Below are 20,882 nucleotides of genomic sequence, written 5' to 3' on the forward strand. Positions count from 1 at the left end.
GCTGGACAGGCAGCCTGCTTAAGATTCTCTCTCTCTCTCTCTCTCTCTCTCTCTCCCCCCCTTCCCTCCTCCCTGCGCTCCTTCTCTTTTTTTCTCTCAAACAAATATATCTTTTTTTAAAAAGAGACTGATGAATCATTAAACACTACACCTGACTCTAATGATGTACTTCATGTTGGCTAACTGAATTTAAACAAAAAAAATAAAAAATAAAAAAAATTAGAAAGGCTCTAACACACTGATTCCTTTTCTGCCCTTCCGTGTTACCATGCTGTTCGGGTTTGCATGCAATACTGCGGTTTACATACTGGCTTTGTCCTTAATTTTTAGAAATGTGCCCACATTACTAAAAACGTGCCTTCTCTCTCACCTTCAAACCTTGCTTTCAGAAAGAGCCCGCACAGAAACCCGCAGCCCAAGTTAGTTTCCGGGGCAGACAACGGTTGTGAATGTGTCACCTGTATCTTGTGGAAGATCAGTCTATCCCACAGGCTGTTGTTCCTGATGATGCCGCTGCGAAGCTCTGCCTCCTTCCTCTTGGAGGCGAAGTCCAGCAGCCATCGCTTCAGGGTGGTGTTTGCCTGCCCAAAAATCTGACGGGTCAAGAAAAGAGACGATTTCAAAATGACGTGAACGGCTAGAATCAGAGAGTCAGATGATAACAAGTGTTGGTGAGGATGTGGAGAAATTGGAGCCCTCATCCGCTGCTCAGTGAGGGGGGCAGATATAATATGGCGGGGTTGCTTTGGAGAACAGACTGGTAGTTCCTCAAAGAGCGAAACACAGAATTACCACAGGACCCAGCAATTCTGCTCCTAGGTAAGCACCCAAGAGAAATGAAAACACGTGTCCACACAGACACTCATGTACGAATGCTCACAGCATCATCATACGCAAGAGCCAGAAAGTGACAACAACTCGAATGCCCACCGATGATGCATGAAAGGGTAAATAACGAGTGTTCTATCCATACGGTGGAATACTACTTGGCCACTGAAAGGGATGAAGGACTGTCACGTGCTACCACATGGGCGAACCTCGTGACAAAAACCAGTCACAGAAGAACACATGTTGCATGATTCCATTCACACGAGAGTCCAGAATAGGGAAATCTAGATTCAAAAAGTAGATGCATTTGGCTGGGAGCAGAAGAGGGTAGAGGACAGCCACAGGGCAGAGCCAGTGTTTCTTCTTGAGCTGATAAAAATGGGCTGTGGTGATGGTTACAGAACTCTGTGAATATACCAAAAAACCTTTGAATTCTACACTTAAAATGGGTGAATTTTACGGAATGTGAATTATATAGCTCAATCCAGCTGTTTTTAAAAGTTTCTTTTAAAGGACCATTTTAAAAAAAGAGAGAAGGTTCTCACAGATAACAGAAGCCCTGCCTTACAATAAAGAGCATGAAAACTGCCCCGTCCAAATGTATCTTGAAGACTGCTACTGCCACACACTGGTCTTGCCCAGGATGGGTGGTCCATGCCACAATGACCAACCACAGAGGGGCTGGCATTCTCTCCATCCCTGGCTTGGCTTAAGCCCTTCTTTCCATGTGGCTAAGTAAGTAATGTTACATGCTCTTGGGCATTACAATGTATAGAACCATTTCATGGTTAGAGTTCTCGTGTGATGCAATTAGCAACCTTATGAGCTAGACGGCAGGGGCAGGAGGTAACAGTCCATCACACAGATGAGAAAACAGAGGCTCTAAAGAGTTTACAGCACAAATAATGTGACCTCCCGCCTTCCACCTGTATTGGGCCTTCCAGTGCACAAAGTGTGTTCACGTGTTTTCTCTTATAATCCTCACCAATGGCTCTGTGAGGTCAACGCATTCTGGTTTTACTGATGGGTAAAGCACACTTCCGCGAGACCAAGAGTATAGAAGGTACCCGGCTGGCCCAGTTCAAACCCGAGTCTTGGGCTCCGGGTCCAGGGCTCTGTCCCCCACTCCACTGCTCCTTGGAACTCACTCGGTCAAACATCCGGTTCAGCAGTCTGGGAACCACAGGGAAGACTGTGGGTTGAAGAGCCTTGAGGTCATCCATGAGCAGCCTGATATCTCCTTGGAAAAATCCTATTTTAGCTCCATGACACAGCATCACACACTAGGGCAGTAAATAAAAATAACCCCCATGTCGTCATCAAAGCAGGCACTACACAACATATACACAGACACACAAGGCTTCCGTTTTAGCATTTCGGATCAGTGTCCAGAAACTATGAAGTTCCTACGTGTCAGCAGCTTTTCAAAAAACGTTCTTGCATTCCCTGGTCATTGCACAACATCAAAGTGTGGCATTTCTCTTGATCACCCCGAAGATAAAGGAGCTGGTAAGAGACCAGACTGTGTTATTTTTAGTGACGACCATGGAGCTTCTGCTCTTTTAGCTTCAGGATTGATAGCTGGTGAATGAATGACACGGTGTTATGTAATCCAAATGTTTTACTCGCCTGGAAACTTCAGGCCTGATTTATTCTCAAAACAACAACTTAGCTACTCGCAAACCTGGCTACTTGCCAAGCTTATTAAAGTCTCATTTTTAAAATCCAAATCTCACGAAAAGTGTCTGAAAAGCCACTGACTATTTTGCAGTTGAGACACTGGCATCAAAGAGCAGAGTGGCTTGACGTTCAGCTCTAATCTACTGCATGGATTTGTTCCTGCCTGATGCAAATTGCACCGGCAAGCCATATGCTCTTGACCCACAGACCGCCTATTTTAAATTTTAAAGAGAAAGAGTGATTCAAAAGATGATGCCACGGAAGTACAAACGGTCTCAGGCTTGAAAGCAGAAACCACTAGAAAGGTACACCCTGGTTCATGGTTTCAAAATTCAAGCTCAGGGAGGGGGGCTTTTGTTCAGGGTGGCCTGCCTCCCAGGCACACTTCCAAAACTGCAATTAGGTATATACGGGCCATTATCAACTCGTTTGAGATCACTTTGGAAACTCACAAGACCTCCTGAGGTGTGCAGGAGCAGAGGTAACAGAGGCAAGATGGGATCTCGTGACCCTTGATCCTTTAGGGTAAGTGCATCCTACAGGCCAGCAGCCAATCAAAGGGCCGCTCGCTCTCAGTTAGTCACCTCTCCATTAGTCTGGTTACTGACACCTAGCACAGTGTCAGGGACATAGCTGGTGCTCAATAAATATTGGTTAAATGAATGAATGGTGCCCACTGGTTTTTCCTAGACATATATGATCCAAAATTGTCCAAGAAGGAAAAGAGATGGTTCTTGTCACACCACTGTGTACAGGGAACCCAGGCCAAGGGCAGCTAAAGATCATCCTGCTTTTCCAAGGGCACTTAGAATATTGGTGGAAAAAATGAATCTTAAGCCAACTTGTGCATTATGAACAAGCCCAGTGAAATACAGAAGCTTTTTACAGAGGCAGAAGCTTCACGAGGCTTTGTCGGATGGCGTTCATAAAAATTCTACTTTTACAGTTAATCTTTCTGGAATCATGCCATGTGCATATCCTTCAGAAGTCTGAGCTTCTAATTTTAAAATGAATGATTAAAGTTCAAGTATTCAGACCCCCCCCCACATTTATACTCTTTTAAGTCATTAGCGCCATTTCTAAAATGGGGCTGCGCAAAGAATTCTCTCTGGGGGTGACAGTGCGCCCGTGAATCTTACCTGCAGCAGCTGCTCATACATGTGTGCCAGTGGTAAAAACGAAATGTGTGTGTCACTGGCATTCAAGGCAAGTGCTTTCTGTAAAACACAACAACTTAGCAGAACGCAAACAAACACGCGAGCAAGCACAAAAACAAAACAAGGCCTACCTCGACAACTCTTTCAAACATGTGGGCGAGAGGCAAGAAAGATATCAAAGTATCATCTGGGGAAGGATTGACTGTGCTCTGTAAGCAAAGACACCAGCAAGCAGAGAAGCATTAAGATTTCCAGTAATTTCCCATTTTATTTCAGAGCACATAACTCCTTAATGCTAAGGAGAAACAGCTTTTGCTTACAATTGGCAGTTATTTCTCACCAAAGTATGAAATGAAAAGGCAATACTTTATGGCTTTAATTATTCAATTAGAGTGGAGGTCATTCATCATGATAAAGTAAACCCACTCAGGACTGTAGTCCACATAGGGAAAATTTGGTCCAAATTGGGATATTAAGGGATCATGTGCTTTTAATCATTGAGTATTTCAAAGTTACCGTCCCCCATGGCCCAGCAAACTCAATTCCACCTTAAGTAAGAAATAAAAGGTTCATTCCAACATAACATAGCATATTATGTTGTGGAAACAGAAGATCTATTTGAACATAAAATAGCATTTTATGTTGTAAAAGGATAGGAGGAGGGAATATAAGAGAAACTGATTGCTAAACTCTTTTAACATACAGTATAAATGCATTCTGAGTATTTTAGTTTGATCAACATCTTTACCTGAACGGCCTACTTTACACCCCATGAAAATGTCTCGATTTGTTTAGTGCAAGCTCTGATCTGGCATCATCTCCTATAAAACACTGCTTTGTGATAAAGGTCTGCATCGAGGCTGAGCTGGACATCTGGGTTCCATTTCAAGGCTGAGAAGGGGCTTTACTTAGGGCCAGGCGCAGGGAGGGTCTGCGTGGAATGTTCATGTTATTCACATGTGAGGAACTCTGGCCAAAGCAGAGACTGCCTCCAGCAGCCGCGCACCCCAATTAAGAAATGAAGGCCCCATCAGGTGCCTACACAACCTCTTCCAGGCCGTGCCCATCCCCCACCAGTCCTGAGCAAACCCAGCAGCCCCGGAAGCACGTGATGTAGCCTGAACCTGCCATAATTTTAGATTAATTTTATTCAAGTGTGATCTGCATCCCGACTAGTTCATCTCAGGAGGAAACTGTTTATATAAAGAGAAGTCAGACTGTAATTTCTACACTTTTCAGTTTTCTGATTTGGAATCCCCAAAAATGTGCATTAGCAACATGAAGAAATTCTACAAAGTTGGAATGCCCCTGATCGTGTAATTAATTTTAAACAAAGTCTGTAACCATTTGCCTCGGTAAGCCATGAGTGTATTTTAAGTTTTCTTCGAAGGCTAATTAGGAAATTAAAATTCCACTTAGGTGAGGTACTCAATGTTGAATTCTGTTTATGAAATATACCCCAAAAAAGGTATTTGGGACTAAGAAAGTGTAGGTGTAGGCAGGAGTGAGACAGGCCTTCTTCAGCCACCAAAGACGCACGTTCCCCAAAACCATTAAGCATGGGGGTTCCTGTCATGAAAATCAGAGCTCACAGAAGAACCCTCCCAGAGACTGCAAAAGTGAATTACATAAAATGTGCAAAGGTATGAGAGAAAGGCATTATATTGTTCGAGAAGTACTTTTAAAACAAGTTTGAAATATACCCTTGCTGCTATGACCAAATTGTATCCCCCTCCTCCCCAAATTCTTGTTCAAGCCCTAACCCTCATGTGACTGGATTTGGGGATGGAGCCCTTGGGGAGGTAATTCAGGTGAAATGAGGTCGGGGGGGGGGGGCTGATCCAACAGCATGGGTGTCCTTGTAAGCAGAGGAAGAAACACCAGAAACCTCTCCCTCATTCTCCATGTGCACACAGAGGAAAGGGCAGGTGAGGTCACAGTGAGGAGGCGACTACCCACAGGCCAGGAAGCCCTCACCAGCAACCAAATTTGCTGATACTTTGATCATGGATTTCCAGCCTCTCGCACTGTGAGAAAATAAGTATCTGTTGTTTAAGCCACTCAGCCTGTGTGATATTGTTACAGCAGCCCAGAGGACCACGACACTTCGGGGGCAAACTTTAAGACTATAGGAAACCAACTCAAGTTCAAGGCTTTAATCTTTCTAATAAAATGGAAGTCGACTGTAATAAAGAATAATAATTCAGAAAACTTCCATGTACCATTTAACATTTCATCTGTCCACTTAAAGAAATTATCTTCCCCACACTGGAATAGTAGGTAGATAAGAGCACAAGAGAGTCATTTCTTCTTGGTCCTGTCCTGGAAACATTTATAGGGCAGTATCCAAATAAAGTTGTACCTTATAAAAGTTCTAATAACTTCTGTCAACTCAGCTTTATGGTCACACGCAGGAGTTGGAGATTAGGTCCACCAAGAAAACGATCTGAGGACAGGTGACCTTAGACCATATTAAAACTCAGATCTTATCTCTACTCCAAATACAGCAGGGGCCCAACATGGCGGGACTGCCTTTACCACTCCCATTCTTAAGGCCTCATGCCAACCAAGGAACACGAAGAAAGATGACAATATCCCCAAAGTTTACCTCTGTGATTTTCACAAAAGCTGAACAATCGCTCACTATATTTCGATGAGTGATCAATGCTCCTTTGGGGTTGCCTGAGGAACACACAGGAGCAGAACAAAGTTAAAGTCCATCCAAAAGTGACAGAAATTAAGGAAGCCCAGAACTCTGTATAATTGGGTTATGCCTCTAGCGTCAGGTGCAACCAGGAAAGCCAAATGTGGAATGACCTTACATTCCAGAACAATCTGCCATCCTTTACATGAAACATCTTATCTTAAACCACCTTTGTCAACACGGGTGACTTTCAGAGGTCACGGAAGAGGAGAAAATGCAGGAATTTTATTTCTGGAAGTGAAATGCTGGTTTGTCCCAGGAAATGGGGGAATCTACTGTTGCCTTCCATCAGCGTCTGAGGAAGTACACGGCACGCTCAGATTCTGAGAAGGTCGGATACGGCGACGAGGGAGGAGTGCTCGAACCCCTCTGTGTCCTCTGCTTTTGGTCCATCTGTAGCTCAACTAAGTCCCCCTTCACCCGCCATCCAAGAAAGGGGGCAGGGGGTACACACCTCCAGATACCACTCAGAAGTGACTGCATTTCACAACTTACCCGTAGTCCCACTGGTGAAACAAATGACTGCGAGATCTTCAGGTGCGGGAGGCTACGGCCCATTTAAAAAAAACAAAACACACACAACCAAGGTGGTATAAGTCAGAACAGAAAGAAAACTGCAAGCCACACGCTAACCCCCCAGGACCTGTACTAGTCTCGGAGACAACTAGATATTGGAAAGGCTGTAGCAGGGGACTGACAGTAGGAATTTACCTTAGGCCTCTGTCTGTTGGCTCTTCCCAGGTCCTAAATGAGAAGAGAAAAAAAATCTTAAATGGAAACATTTTCTAAATGTAAAGAAGAAGGTGACATCCAGTCACTTCAAGCTGACTTTACCGTGGGATTCACTGGCTCAAAGACAGTAGACATTTCATATGAAAGAAACTGGCAATTTCAATGAACCTAAAGAGAAATATTTACACGTTGTTCCCAGACACCATTTTCCAATTGTCTTCTCTCATATATAAAACCATATAAATGGTATGAGGACTAGTCTTTTTAACAGTATTTACTCACAAGACAGGAATCAGTCTTTGACGATGGATTTCTTGTCCCCACTCCCACACCCTCATACGGCCTTTAGTGAAGCCCGGCCCTTAACCGACATCAAACCGAAATCGTAACCCAAGAACTGCAGATGTTCTGCATCCTCCCGGAATCACCCAATTCCCGGTAACTGGCATGTTCTTCAGTCTGGAGAGAAAAATCAGTCTCTGCCAGATGAAATGCTAGAGGTTCAAATATCTGTACTCTCCACATGGCGTGGATTAAAAAAAAAAAAAAAAGGATTTGGGAACCTCCAATTACAAAACAGTCCTCTTGAATGGACACGAAGAGGGGCAGGCTCGTTTCCGAGGGGCGCGTCTCCCAGCAGCTGGCTCCCTGTCACTACCAGGGGGTCATTTCGATGCTGTTCAGTTCACTGCATACAGGTGTCTCGGTGGCCACTTTAATTAGCTTTAATTTCTCTAATGAACTATTTATATTCTTTTCCTATTAAAACTGATCGGCTTGAATGAGCATATGCAGTGAGCATGCCTAGAACTAAGCGGAAATCTGATGAGTGTGCTCAGGGCTCAGGGAGTTTCTACCCAGCATATGGTTTGAAACTGTTTTTTAATCTTAATTACATTTAAATTATATCTATAACAGACCACTGATTCAAAACAGGAACAGTGAAGTCCAAATAGAAGTCAACCAAGAGCTGAAGCAATGGTAATTCTTTCTTTTTTCCCCCAAAAGAATCTTCATCAGACCCAAATCTCCACCCATCTGTTCAGAATTCTTACATAACTTCAATAGTTACATGTGATTTGATTTTTAATTTATCAGGAACAAACATTATCCAAATGAGTGCCCCTCTTGGCCAAGAAAGTCCACAGCCTCAAACCTGTCTGAAGACATCATGCAGAAGAGAGTACAGCAACCATAAAAATAAACAAGTTGCCATCTTCAGGCTCCAAATGCCAAAAACAAAAAACAAAAAAACCTCAACCAGGAGAAAAGCCGAATTCTAGTTAATGATTAGCATGCTAAAATATTTAGGGTGATAAAAACTGCAGCCTAATGAAAATGCATTAAAAAAAATAAGATTCATGAATGAATGGAGGGATGGAGTGATGGACGAGTACATGATGAAACAAAAACATGAAAACGCTAGCTGTGGGGTGCTTGGGGTGTACGGCGGTCTACTGTCAGTTCTCTCAACTTGTTTACATGTTTGAAAATTCTCGCAATAAAATATCCAAAAAAAGCAAAAATTCCAAATACCAATATTTGTCTTTTTGATACAATGAAACTATCTATTAATATAAACTTGATTATATGATCAACCATAAAGCCAATTTTAAATCCACTTCTCAAAAATTAACCTTCTGTTTACAAAATTTTTAAAAACCAAGCATGAATCCTATTACACAGGGAAGTGTAGAACAATGTCTTTTATAAAATAAAGCTTTAATATAAACTTTATATTACGATCTTCACTTGCCTGAATTTTTTCATCTTAAAACTACTTCATTGTAGAGCCGTCGAAAAACACCAAAAAATTCCTGTGTGTGTGTATGCGTGTGCACGTGTGCACATGTGTCCGTGGGCATGTTCGTGTGGTGGGGTTAGGGAGAAGGAGGAAAAATGGGGGAAATAAAATTATTGTGAGCGGCGATCACAAGTAAAAAAACAAAGTGCGGAAACACTAGGTAAAAAGCTAGTTGTCAGCCTAATTGAAGAGGACAGCACACCTGTTCTTAGGGACTCAGCTTCTCTGCCAGTGTGTGTGTGTGTACACGTATGAGGCAGAGGCTCTGTTAGAACAAATTACAGTTTCCCTAGGATGGCTAAGTTCCTCCGGAAAGGCATTACATAGACCCTTGCTTGTAGCCTCCAATTCCTCGCAGAAAGAGAACTATAAATACAATTCGAAACCCTATCTTTAACAGTTCCAGGAAAATATCTGTAACATTTTCGGAAGGAGAACAACTTACTGTATTTGGCCTATTCCTATGATACGTACCTGGTAAGATCCTCCTCTTACCAGCTTCTTGGGATTAAACTACTCCAGATCCAACTGGGAGAATCAGATTCTTACATGATGTGATGTCAAACAACCGATTTAAATATGGGCCCCACTCATTTTCCTAGAATGGTTACTTTTAAAGTTTTGATTAATGTGCATCTTAAGAAATTTAATATAAAAATAAACCAAATCCAACACCTATGCTGGAAATTCACCAGGATGCTACAAAGGCAACTTGGGAAAAAGAATAATGTAGCTGCTCTGTTTTAGAAATAAATCAGTAAGTAAACGGCACAAAAGCCTATAAAGGACATACAAACTTAAACTGGAAATTCACACTTCTACCATACAGTGGCATGGCTTGTCAGTACTCCAAAATAAATATGTGAGCATTACAACTTGTTTTATGAGAGTACTTTCTACGTGATGGAGCCACAGTGGGGCGTGCACGTAGAATTCTTGCCAGTGAGGAGACAGCAATTTCCACTCTGGGTCTTTTATGGGTTGCTAAGATGACCAACCAGAGCTGGGATTGCGTGGTTGCACTGGATACCACATTTGAGCCAGAATGGCCTGAGGAACACCCATCAGAGAAGTGGGAAGGATGGCTCACCTCCATCGCCTTCATACTGATGATTTCCACGCCACACCTTTTGCCCCGATCCAACAGATCGATGCCATAGGAGTCCATGAGGACGATGATTTTAAGGCCTGGTGTTAACTTATTTTCCACACCATCTAATAAGAGGTTGGCCTTCTCTGGCTTGTCAACAAAAACCAGAGAGAGTTCAGCTGGGAAGGAAGAGATACAATGAAGAATGAGCTCTAAGATATTAAAAGCCTGACTCTATCATATCTGACACCAGGTTATTTTAAGGTCCACAGTCTTTGAATAGAAAGATAGATGTGCATTTAAACATAAAATCCGGGGGCGCCTGGGTGGCTCAGTCAGTGAAGCATCTGCCTTCGGCTCAGGTCATGATCTCAGGGTCCTGGGATCGAGTCCCATGTTGGGCTCCCTGCTCCTCGGGGAGTCTGCTTCTTCCTCTCCCTCTGCCCCTCCCCCTGCTCTTGTGTTCTCTCCCTCTCCCTTTCTCTCTCAAATGAATAAAATCTTTAAAAAAAATAAACATAAAATCCCTATCAAATCAAATATAACCAAATGTAAAGTCACCAAAATCTAGTTGATAACGAGGCCGACTCCACCCAGAGACCACAGACATACCTTTGTTGACTATGTAGGTGATTGCTTCCGTTCCAAGGGTATCGTAGAGGGGAATGACCACCATAGAGTAAGCAAAGCATCCCTGTTCAATGATCACCCACTAAATGAACAGTAAAGATCGGAGAGAGAAAATGAGATGTCATCATGGAACCACTTCAAGGTGAACACCACTCTAGAGAGATTCAAAGTGGAAACACTAGACGTGGCAAAATTAACATCTGTGTGTCTACTACTATGTGCCAGGCACCATGAGGGACTCCTCATGAGAACAAAACACCTGCCCCCTTCTTAGACGGAAAGAGCAATTTGCCGGGAGAATTGAGGCAAATATGTGAAAAGATAATTAACTGTACAAGAGAGGGACCGACTCGGACACAAGGGAGCCCATGGTGGGTCACCTTTGCCAGGAAGGTAATGGAGCTCGCCCTTTGCCAGGGCAGCATGGTTTGGACAGATGGAGAGAAAGGCAAGGAGACTCCAGTAGTGGGGATTGCACGACCGAGAGCAGCAAGGAGGTGGGCGAGCACCCTGGCTGGCCTGCTTGTTCCAACAGGCAAGGCTACAGTGGGCTGGAGCAAGGCTGTGACTAGTGAGGGGCCTGGCTCCATTCCCCGGGGGACGCACAGCCACAGAGGGCTTCTCGGCAAGGTAGAGGCTCTGGGGTCTGAGGAAGACCAACCTGGCAGCTGTGTGCAGTAGCATCTGGGAACTGGGGAAGGAGGGACACACACTTGGGAAAGAAGAAAAATGTTCTGGCAAAATCTCCCCAGAAAAGATGAAGGAAAGATGTGATACAGTAACTGGTCACCTTGCCTCTAGACTCAGCAGCCATGTGGCAAGTATTCTGCCTACACGGCAAACATGGTGAGACCAGCCTTTCACTTAAAATCCTTGGCAGCACCACCATCCCCAGCCACAGTTCTCGAATCCCCTGCAGAACACCGGCGCACGGCACAGATAAAGGCATAGCTGCTGTGGGAAGGGAGCACGATGCACTCACATTCACTTGGCCTGGAACTACTTTCCCCTTTTCTTTCCTGGCACCAATTTCAAGCTACGAACATGGAGGTCAGGTCCAAGCTCCTCAGCTGGGTCATGTGGTATGTGTGGTCCTGTCCTTCCTGCGCCTCCAAGCTCTAAGATAGGAAAATGCCTCCTTCCCCAACACAGACATGCTGCTTGATGCAAACATGTGGCTGTTCCTGACATTCCCTTGGCGCCCCCCACCCTCATATCCTTCAACACTCCACTGGGAGGCCACCTCCAGGAAGTCCTCCTTGACTGGGCTCACATAATCCTTTTTTTCTGTGTCCACGCTTACCACACTACAGAGAAAGCATCAGCTTATGGGCCGGTCTTCCCTCACATGGTACCTTACAAGGAGGATCCAAGTCACTGTTGTGCTTCGTGCCTCGCAGCGCCTGGCATACAGCAGGTGCTCAATAAACATTTATTAAACTAGCTGACAAATCCCATTTAAATATAGGAAGGAACTTACTCTGTGAAGTAGGGAATACCTGTCCTAGGGACAGATTCATTATAAAATTCCATTCATGCAATAATCTTGGATGTGTTCCCTTGAATAAGTTTTACTTGAAATGAAAGAAACTAAATTTCATGAGCCTGGTCATGGTCCAGCTATGGAAAACGCTGTTTTTCCCTTACTAATACATAAAACTGTGGGAAACCATTCTCTTTTATAAAACAGTTGGTAGCCCAGGGATGGAGCCAACACGTCTTTTGGACACAAGAATCAATTCAATTTCTTCAAGCTTAGCTGCTTGAATTTTTCCAAGCCAAGTCATGCCACTAATTTGCTCACGAACGCTATAAGCAACAGCTCCAAAAGAGCTTCTCGTGTAAACTGACCTTGAATGCAAGGATTTGCAGAAGCACCATGCAGGGGCCTTGACAGCCAGACAGACTGCACGCCCACATTAAGGCTGACTCAACATCAAGGCACTTTCCCTGCTGCCCATGGTATTTTAAACTTGGTAAAATGATCAGAGGGCAAGTCCCTACCTTCCAGAGAGCTAAGAGGAGAGTCTGCAACTGACAAAAATATGTCCAAATTTCTCTACAATTTACAGATGCTATTTTTCTAATCACAGACAGAAGCCTTAAGGTAAGAAGATTTCTTTGTGAGCTATTTGTTCTAATAACCTCCGTTAGTTTTTGTTTGGGACCTGGTTTTAAAAAAAACAAAAACCAATAATCCAAAAAGTGATTTTTTGTTTTCCCCCATATAAGGCCAAGGAGGCCCCGGCTTGGGTTTTCATAGGTGGCACTTCCTTCTTTTTTTTTTTTTTAATTTATATATTTTTATTTAAATTCAATTAACATATAATGTATTCTTAGTTTCAGAGGTAGAGGTCAGTGTTGCATCAGTCTTATATAACACCCACTGCTCATTCCATCACGTGCCCTCCTTAATGCCCATCACCCAGTTACCCCATCCCCCTATGCCCCTCCCCTCCAGTAACCCTCAGTTTGTTTCTTATGGTTAAGAGTCTCCTATGATTTGTCTCCCTCACTAATTTCATCTTGTTTTATTTTTTCCTCTCTTCCCCTATGATCCTCTGTTTTGTTTCTTAAATTCCACATATCAGTGAGATCATATGATAATTGTGTCACTTTCTAAGGAATAACACAGAGACATATTCTCAGTAGTGATCAGAGCACAAAATCGGGTCCCGAGCAAAGGTAGGTGTGAACTCCCAACTGGCTTTTCCATCTGAGAACTCTCAACACCACATGCAATTGGGTGTCTAATGGTCAATACCTCAGGTCTGTTCTGAGCGAAGATGCCAATGAACTGATCCGGGGCAGCCTTGAAGCCCTTCTGGATGAGTGCTGAGCCCACACACTCGGACATCTCTGCAACCTAGAACGGAGAGGATGAACATCAGGAACCGTGTCAGGCCCAACACAGGGAGCAAAGCTCACTGGGTGAAAAGCAGCACCGCCCCGAGGAGGAGAGCAGGAGCAAACAGGCATTTAGCTCTACATTTCTGTAAAACGCAAGGCTTGATTCACCAGAACTCACTATTAAGGGAACTGATCATAGGAATCGTCCTGCAAAGCAGACGAGTCGGATTCCGAGAGCTGCAGGTCACAGATCACTGGATGCCAGGCCTTCTTACACACTTCTAATTTATACGTTAGCTTTATAAAATTACAAAGGTAATCCAAGGACACAGAATTATTATTATTATTACGATGATGATGATGACAATTTGTAGTTATAGAGAGCAGCAAAGCAGCCAAAACTTGTCATTTGCTACAAACACAGAAATAGCAAATTTGGGGGACACCTTCAAAAAACTTGTAACAATTTTAACAAAAATAAATAAATAAGAAAATACTCTTATTGTAAGTAAAAATAGGTAGATTCATAAAAATTAGGTAGAACTTATAAACCTGCGCCCGTCCTCTCCCCATTCCTATCCCAAAGTAACTAAAAAAAAATTTTTTTTCATCTTAAAATTTGGAATAATTTTCTTGATTCTCAGTTGGTGGCTTCTCAAGAGCACTATGAAATCGCACCCACGCCCGCAGGGAGTAAAGCCACCTGTTATGGCCCCAAACTCTGTTTGTTCACCACCGCGCTCCGCCTACGGGGACGAGAGCTGACACAGGTGAGGTGACAGCAAGAATATGTTTATTGTGTTTCTACCCACAGCCTGTTTCACAACCTCTGCTCGCATGTCAGGGATGGGAACCCGTGAAATGTTGCCGTGGTTTGCAGAGCCTATTAGGACAATCTGCAGGCATTTCTAGCTCTAGAAAGAGGCTCCATACCTCTCTTCAGAAAACCTCAAAGGGGTTCCTAGCCCCGCCAAGGTCAGAGTCACTAAGCTAACGGAAAGACTTGAATGTACACATCCAGAGCTGGCTTCTGTGAGTCTAGTTTTAGATCTTCCCCAGCCTCTGGCTGAAATGTACAAAACACAGATTAACACCTTCCGAAACCGCAGTGATTTTCAGTCCGCCTCGAAAAATCCAACCTGCCAGGGACCTGTCTTCTCTGCCTTCCGGCCAGCATGTAACAGAAGGAATCAGACAGCACTTGGGGATCCTGCGAGGCCTTAAGCCCACCACACAATATGATGTGTCCAACACACATCAACTGTTTATACACCACGCGTGAAAACGAGGAAGCTCAGCAACTACTTTATTTTGGCTCTGGTAAAGCAGAATAAAAGCGGCAAGTTCCCTCTGGTCCCTGCGGCTGCACAGCTCATCACTCCTTCCACAAGAAAGGAACGCCAAGCTGCTTGGCCTCTCTGCTCTCTGTCAAGAGCTACGTAAGCAAAGCCCTTCTGCATCGCATCGATCCTCAGAGGAGGGAAGGGGAAGAAAACGTGGTGTGTGTCTCAGTCTAGGGAGGGCCGGCCAGCACGCGTCCTGAGCTGGCTTCGGGGCTCCTCGTGACCGCCCCGTCACGTACGCTCCAGAGCAAGCCAGCGGCCAGACACAACCTTCACACCAAATATGGAAGGAGGAGGCTCGTTTGTATTCATGAATGCCACAGGATGGCCTGCCCCTAGAGCAGGGAGCCACTTCCTGGACAGCTGTGCTGGAAACGAAACGCAGCAGAGTAGACACTGCCAGTGGCTCCCATACACCCTTGGGGTCCTACTTCCACAGGGAGGAACAGGGGCTTCGAGACGTCCTGTCGTCATGATAAAAACACAAAGCCATGTCTTCCGGCTCTGCTCCTTGCCACCAGAAACTATTTAAACATCTGCAGCTGTGGACCAGTTGGGACTGCAGAGGGACAAGAATAAATCCACCCAGATCCCAGCTTCCTCTGTGCTTATACCGTAATGCAGGTGTCGCCTCTGAGCATCTGTACTGCTCGCCATGGCTGCCATGGAGTTCAATGTCACACAGTCTCAAGTTGCTCAGGTTCATACGACACACCGAAGAGCCCGAAACCAGAAGATGTGAACCTCAGTTCTGGTCCTGTGTCTGCCACTAATCAGCTGTGACCTCGAGCGAGTCCCATCTTTTCCTAGGGGATGTTTTCTCATCTATAAAATGAGAGAGGTGCTCTATATTGGGGCTTCTCAATCTCTCCAATATCCTGCAAGGCAGAGGACAATTTCTATCCCCCCACGAGCTCTGGGAGAGAGTCACCTGCTTTAAGCACATTTCTAGAATGTTATCTTAGAGTTATATTTTACTCCACAATGCACCCACTTAAGTTCTACAAGAAAGTGCTTTTGAACCACCAATTGTTACTCAACCAGTTTCTCCCAAATCTTTGTGTAACTCTTCTTCCTTTGGACGCTGCACGTTTACCCCAGAGCTCTGAGCCAGTCCAGAGCACAGACTCTGTAGCAAGTTTACAGCCCTCACAGTCAGTGCCTCTAAGATCAGACGGATTTCAGCCCCATGGCATCCATGAGGACCCACAGAGCAGAAAACTCACCTGTTTGTATGAAAGCCATTCATAGGGTTGGTCTGGCTTCCGAGAGCCTAAACAAGGGCCATTATCTAAAAAAAGAAAAAAACAAAAAACAAAAAAAGGGTTTAATGTGCATAAATATTCCAATTTGTATCCCACTTCATTCTACAAAGTATCAGGTAGACTTTGATCCCCAGATTAGAAATAAGGAGTTCAGATTGGAAATGTGTTCTCCCTGGGTTTTGGTCTGATTTTTTATTTGTTTCTATTTTGTTTCTTAAATGGGGCAGGAGAAGACGAAAAATAAGAGGACATGAAGCAGGGGCGCCCGGGTGGCTCAGTTGGTTAAGCATCTGCCTTTGGCTCAGGTCATGATCTCAGGGTCCTGGGATCGAGCCCTACGTAGGGCTCCCAGCTCAGCAGAGAGTCTGCTTCTCCCTCTACCCTTCCCCCCTGCTCGTGATCTCTCTCACTCTCTCACTCAAATAAATAAATAAATAAAAGGATATGAGGCCAATAAAATTTATTAATTCTTCCATACCTTATTGGTTTGGAAAGGAGTCAGTAGCTGCATGGTATAGAAATCCTGGTGTGGGTTTTCAGAAAAATCCCTCAAAATTTCTGAACTGTAAAGCATTCTCAGAATGTAAAACGGAAAATATGACTCTTAAATGCCCAAATTCTGATGACCTGGGATGTACTTACACAGGTGAAGTCTTATTTGTAGAGAAACAAAAATGAGGAAAAGGTGCAAAATAAAGAGAAAATAAGTGGGTATATGTGAAAGCAAAAATTAAGAAATATCAGGATGTGTCCTGATTCTAACTTAGGTACTGAATAAGCAGGAAGCAAGAAAACCCATATTAAGCATTCACGCTAAGGGCTAGCTCAGTAATAAATACCACTCGAACCATTTATATTTGGAATTGTGGGAGTTTCCTTCTACAGATTAAATCCATGCTAACTTTATGCTCAGTTTGTAGTTGTTGAATGAAATGCTATGTCCACCTAAAAAAAAAAAAAAAAGAAAAGAAAAGAAAAAAGAAAGAAAAAAAAAAGAAAAAGCTGCCATGTTCCGATGATCAGAGCTGACCACATACGAGAATGCTTCCTAACTAAAACACGGGCTCGCCCGCCAGCTCTGTGTTAAGCCGGGCCTTGTAGCTCCTTCTACAGGGCATTTTTGGTCATCTCCCCTCTGCATTTCTGTTTTGAGACTGTAACGTCTGTGGCTCCCCCATTCTGGGTTTGAGTGTCAGCTGAGGTGTCCTGATTCAGTTTGGGGGCCTGAGGACGGGGGTAGGAAAACAAGAGCATGGCCCCTTTGGCAGCCCTGATGAGGCTGGGCGTATGACGCAGAGTTATGCCTGGAGAAGAGAAGTGGGCTGCGCGTGTACGGGTCAGTTGTGAGGACCGGGAGGACCCAGGCTGGACCGATTCACTGCTTCACACCGACTTCTGGCTGTCTCTACTGCAGCCTTGGTGAAAACCCAAAGAGCACAAAGCACCTCGTTCTCAGACCCCCTGCCACTCACAGGGACTGTGATAAAGACCAGGCAAGTTCCATCAGAAGTTGTTTTCAGACATGTCACATATGAAATAATGTTATTTTATTCTCCAAGAACAGGGATTGGCAATATATACGCTTCGGCCAAATCAAGCCTGCCACCTGTTTTGTGAACGCAGTCTTACTGGAACACAGCCTTATTCATTCATTTGCATATTATCTAAGACCTTCAGCCAAGCAGGCTTAACAGAGACCACGTGGCCCAAAGAGCCTACATATTTACTATCTGGCCCTTTACAGAAAAGGTTTGCAGACCCCAGCTCCAGGCCAGTGGGCACTTAAAAAAATACATATCAAGGCCCTACTAACAAAAATTTTTTTAAACTTTTTTAAAAATTTAAATTCAATGAACTAACATATCATGTATGATTTGTTTCAGGGGTACGTCAGTGATTCATCAGTCTTACATAATACCCAGTGCTCTCCACAACACATACCCTCCCCAATGTCCATCATCCAGCCAAATTTTGATATAATTGGACAGGGATGGGGCCTGGACCTCAGTATTTTTTCAAAATTCCCCAGGTGATACTGCAGGGCAGCCAGGGATGAGAATCCACGGATTCACAGGCAGAGGGTCTCTCCTTCTAAGTGGCTCCCTCTTTATGTACGTATAGTTTGAAAAGACGAGGTTTAAAAACTCCATGCTGGCTTCTCCTGTCATTCAACAAAAAAAGATGCTGGTTTTTGCTCTCCTATAAAGGCTTAAAGCCTTAATGTTATGGTAGTCTAGGAAAATTCAAGCTTAGAATAAGGGTGCCTGGGTGGCTCAGTCAGTTGAGCGTCTGTCTTTGGCTCAGGTCATGATCCCAGTGTCCTAGGATCGAGTCCTGCATCGGGCTCCTTGTTCAGTGGGGAGCCAGCTTCTCCCTCTCCCTCTCCCTCTGCCTGCTGCTCCCCCTGCTCGTGCTCTCTCTCTCTGTCAAATAAATAAATAAAATCTTTAAAAAAAAAAAGAAAAAAAAGCTTAGAATAAAAAGCTCCTCTGGAAAAAAAAAAAGAAGGCAGCAAAGTGACCTGTGAAGCAGCTTCCTTCAATCAATAAAGGTTAAGAAGAGTGAACTTTGTTTTCTTCAACTTCTCTGAAACATTCATATAAGACTTTCATTTTCTAAGTAGAGAAAGTGACCCAAAAAAATTTTTTTTAAGTCACTGTCTTAAGGTCAGAGGAGTCAGAAGTATAATGTAAGTCACTGTATGACCAGGATGAATTCATTCTCTGCTGCCAATGAGAAAAATGTAAAAACATTTCTACACATGACTTTGTGATAGTGGTAAGGATTCTATATACATATATATACATATATAAATACTTAATATATAAATATTTTGAAGTGGCCGTATGGATATTTACTATCACAGACAAACCTTGACCCTGACATTAACTTTGAAGAAGTTCATAATATAGAAATAAGTTTGCTTTCCCTTTAGAGTGGGGCTTAATGAATCTGTTACAGGAATACTGGGTCAAAAACGCATTAGAGCAATCCAAAGTTACCAGTACCCAGTTTAAAATTTAAAAAAAGGCACTTCTGAGCACATAGTACATGCAACACGTTATGGGGACAGAGACGGCAACAGCACACAGTCAGGGGACCATAGTCTAGCTAGCAGTAGCAAAAATAAAAGCTAACCACCAAAAGACTTAAGTAACAAACCATGGATTCCAGAGACCATTTCTAGGGAATAACCTGGAACAAGCCAAAATGAAGAGGCTAAAACACAAAGAGCAGTGTGGGAAGCAGAAGGTACTCGCTCCATCACTGAGGCCACATGAATGCAGCACGTACTGTGTGCCAGGCCATGTGCCAGCGCCGAGACAAGAGATGGCGCCCTGTTCAAGGAGCCCTGGCGAGTGGGACAGGGCAGCAGGTGAAGGCCTCTGCTCCCTGGAGGGGCTATTACAGAAATAGGTACAAGATGCTGGGGGAAACACCTCACCTGGAGGCAGGAGATGAAAACGACAGACTAGAGCGGCCTTACAGAACAGATCGAAATGCAGTAGGAGCTGTACAGGATAGGAGTAAGCACATAGCAGGCACCCTGGGCTGGAGCTGGGGAAGAAGAGGCTTTACAATCAGGGAAAAGACAAGCGCACAAAGGCGTGTGGCTGTGAGAAAGGGGAGGGGGTCCTAGTTTTGCAGGAAGTTCAGCGTAACTCGAGGAGGGTCTACCCGGAGCCTGGCAGGGAGAGAGGCCGAAGGGCAGGCAGGAGCCAGGAGTGCGGGTGGGCCTCTCAGGCCTCCTTTAGAAGGGAAGTGTGGTCCCGTGAGAAAACACTTGCAAAGTGTCTCACAGAACACTGCTTCCTTGGGATGTTGCTGTTTATTTCTCAAAATACGGGTCTCATGGTCAAGTAGGTTTGAAAATGTTGGATCGGGCCCCATTAAACCTGTCTTTTGACCTCAGGAAATGTCAGAGCCCAGTAATGAGCTAATGTATGTGAGACTCTCCATAAAATCCAGGACATGCTGAAAACCTATCTGACCATGGAACCCGCTCTGCCCAGGGAGCAGCTAGAGGGGCTCATGTGCTTTGGGGCTCACTCTGGAGATGGTATGGGAGGAGACAGGGGGGCGTGAACAGGTGGAAGGAGAAGGAAGATGAGAGCAAATACGACTTCCTCAAGAGAGACCGCTTGTTCTGAATGAAAATCGTTGAGCATTAGTCACACAAGTTCAGCAAATGCTTACTTGACACCTGTATACCCCTCTGGAAGCCTTCGTACAAGGTTGTGACATCATCGTAGAAACACACCAAAGGCTCATCACTATCCAGCAGTGGGGATCTCCGAGCACCATCGCTACCCTGTGGAAAGAGAAAGAAGCATGAGCCTGTTAGAGGAAAACGTTAAAAATAAAAAGGCTAACACGCATGCCCACCAGGCCCTCCACGAGGCCCCTGAAGGGGAGCTGCTCAGTACTTGTTGAGTGAACGGAAGTGCAGGATTTGCTAGGAGAACTCATTCGCCTGGGGTCAAGTGCAGGCTTCAGAAAATCAAGGCTAAGACCAAATGGCTGTCAGAGGGTCCCACCTCGGAGCAGGGGTCTGGCTGGATAAGGTTGAAGAGAGCAGGAGGCCTGGAAACCTGCGACCACCACACATGCCGTGAGCATCCTCAAACCTCTACCAACCACAGCACAGGAGACCGAGGGGGCGCCAGCTCTCACGGAAAGGACACATCACTCAGCACAACTTCCATCATGTTATGTATTTTCCTTTTGAGATTACGTCCACTGTTTTATCTCTGTGTCAACAGCAGTGTAACCTGTTAGGAACTTTGGATTCTCACCCA

General features: G+C 44.4%; 1 protein-coding gene across 29 annotated transcripts in view; it reads right to left on the minus strand.

The window, feature by feature from the left end:
* Positions 1–20,882, minus strand: part of ACSL1 (acyl-CoA synthetase long chain family member 1) — a 291,625-nt gene that overhangs the window by 9,594 nt on the left and 261,149 nt on the right. For 14 of the 29 annotated variants that reach the window (XM_057303553.1, XM_057303552.1, XM_057303557.1 and 11 more), the window contains 11 exons: positions 20,281–20,395; positions 16,045–16,109; positions 13,390–13,491; positions 10,608–10,707; positions 9,996–10,174; positions 7,081–7,113; positions 6,865–6,916; positions 6,274–6,347; positions 3,648–3,725; positions 1,977–2,111; positions 459–593 (listed from right to left, as the gene is read on the minus strand). In XM_057303553.1, the coding sequence (XP_057159536.1) occupies positions 459–593; positions 1,977–2,111; positions 3,648–3,725; positions 6,274–6,347; positions 6,865–6,916; positions 7,081–7,113; positions 9,996–10,174; positions 10,608–10,707; positions 13,390–13,491; positions 16,045–16,109; positions 20,281–20,395 (1,068 nt within the window). Of the gene's footprint in view, positions 1–458; positions 594–1,976; positions 2,112–3,647; positions 3,726–3,796; positions 3,875–6,273; positions 6,348–6,864; positions 6,917–7,080; positions 7,114–9,995; positions 10,175–10,607; positions 10,708–13,389; positions 13,492–16,044; positions 16,110–20,280; positions 20,396–20,882 lie in introns of all 29 variants that reach the window. The other 15 variants (XM_057303548.1, XM_057303549.1, XM_057303547.1 and 12 more) reach the window with 2 other exon arrangements.

This window comes from Ursus arctos, unplaced genomic scaffold (genome assembly GCF_023065955.2).
Source record: "Ursus arctos isolate Adak ecotype North America unplaced genomic scaffold, UrsArc2.0 scaffold_27, whole genome shotgun sequence".
In the NCBI taxonomy this organism is placed as follows: Eukaryota; Metazoa; Chordata; class Mammalia; order Carnivora; family Ursidae; genus Ursus; species Ursus arctos.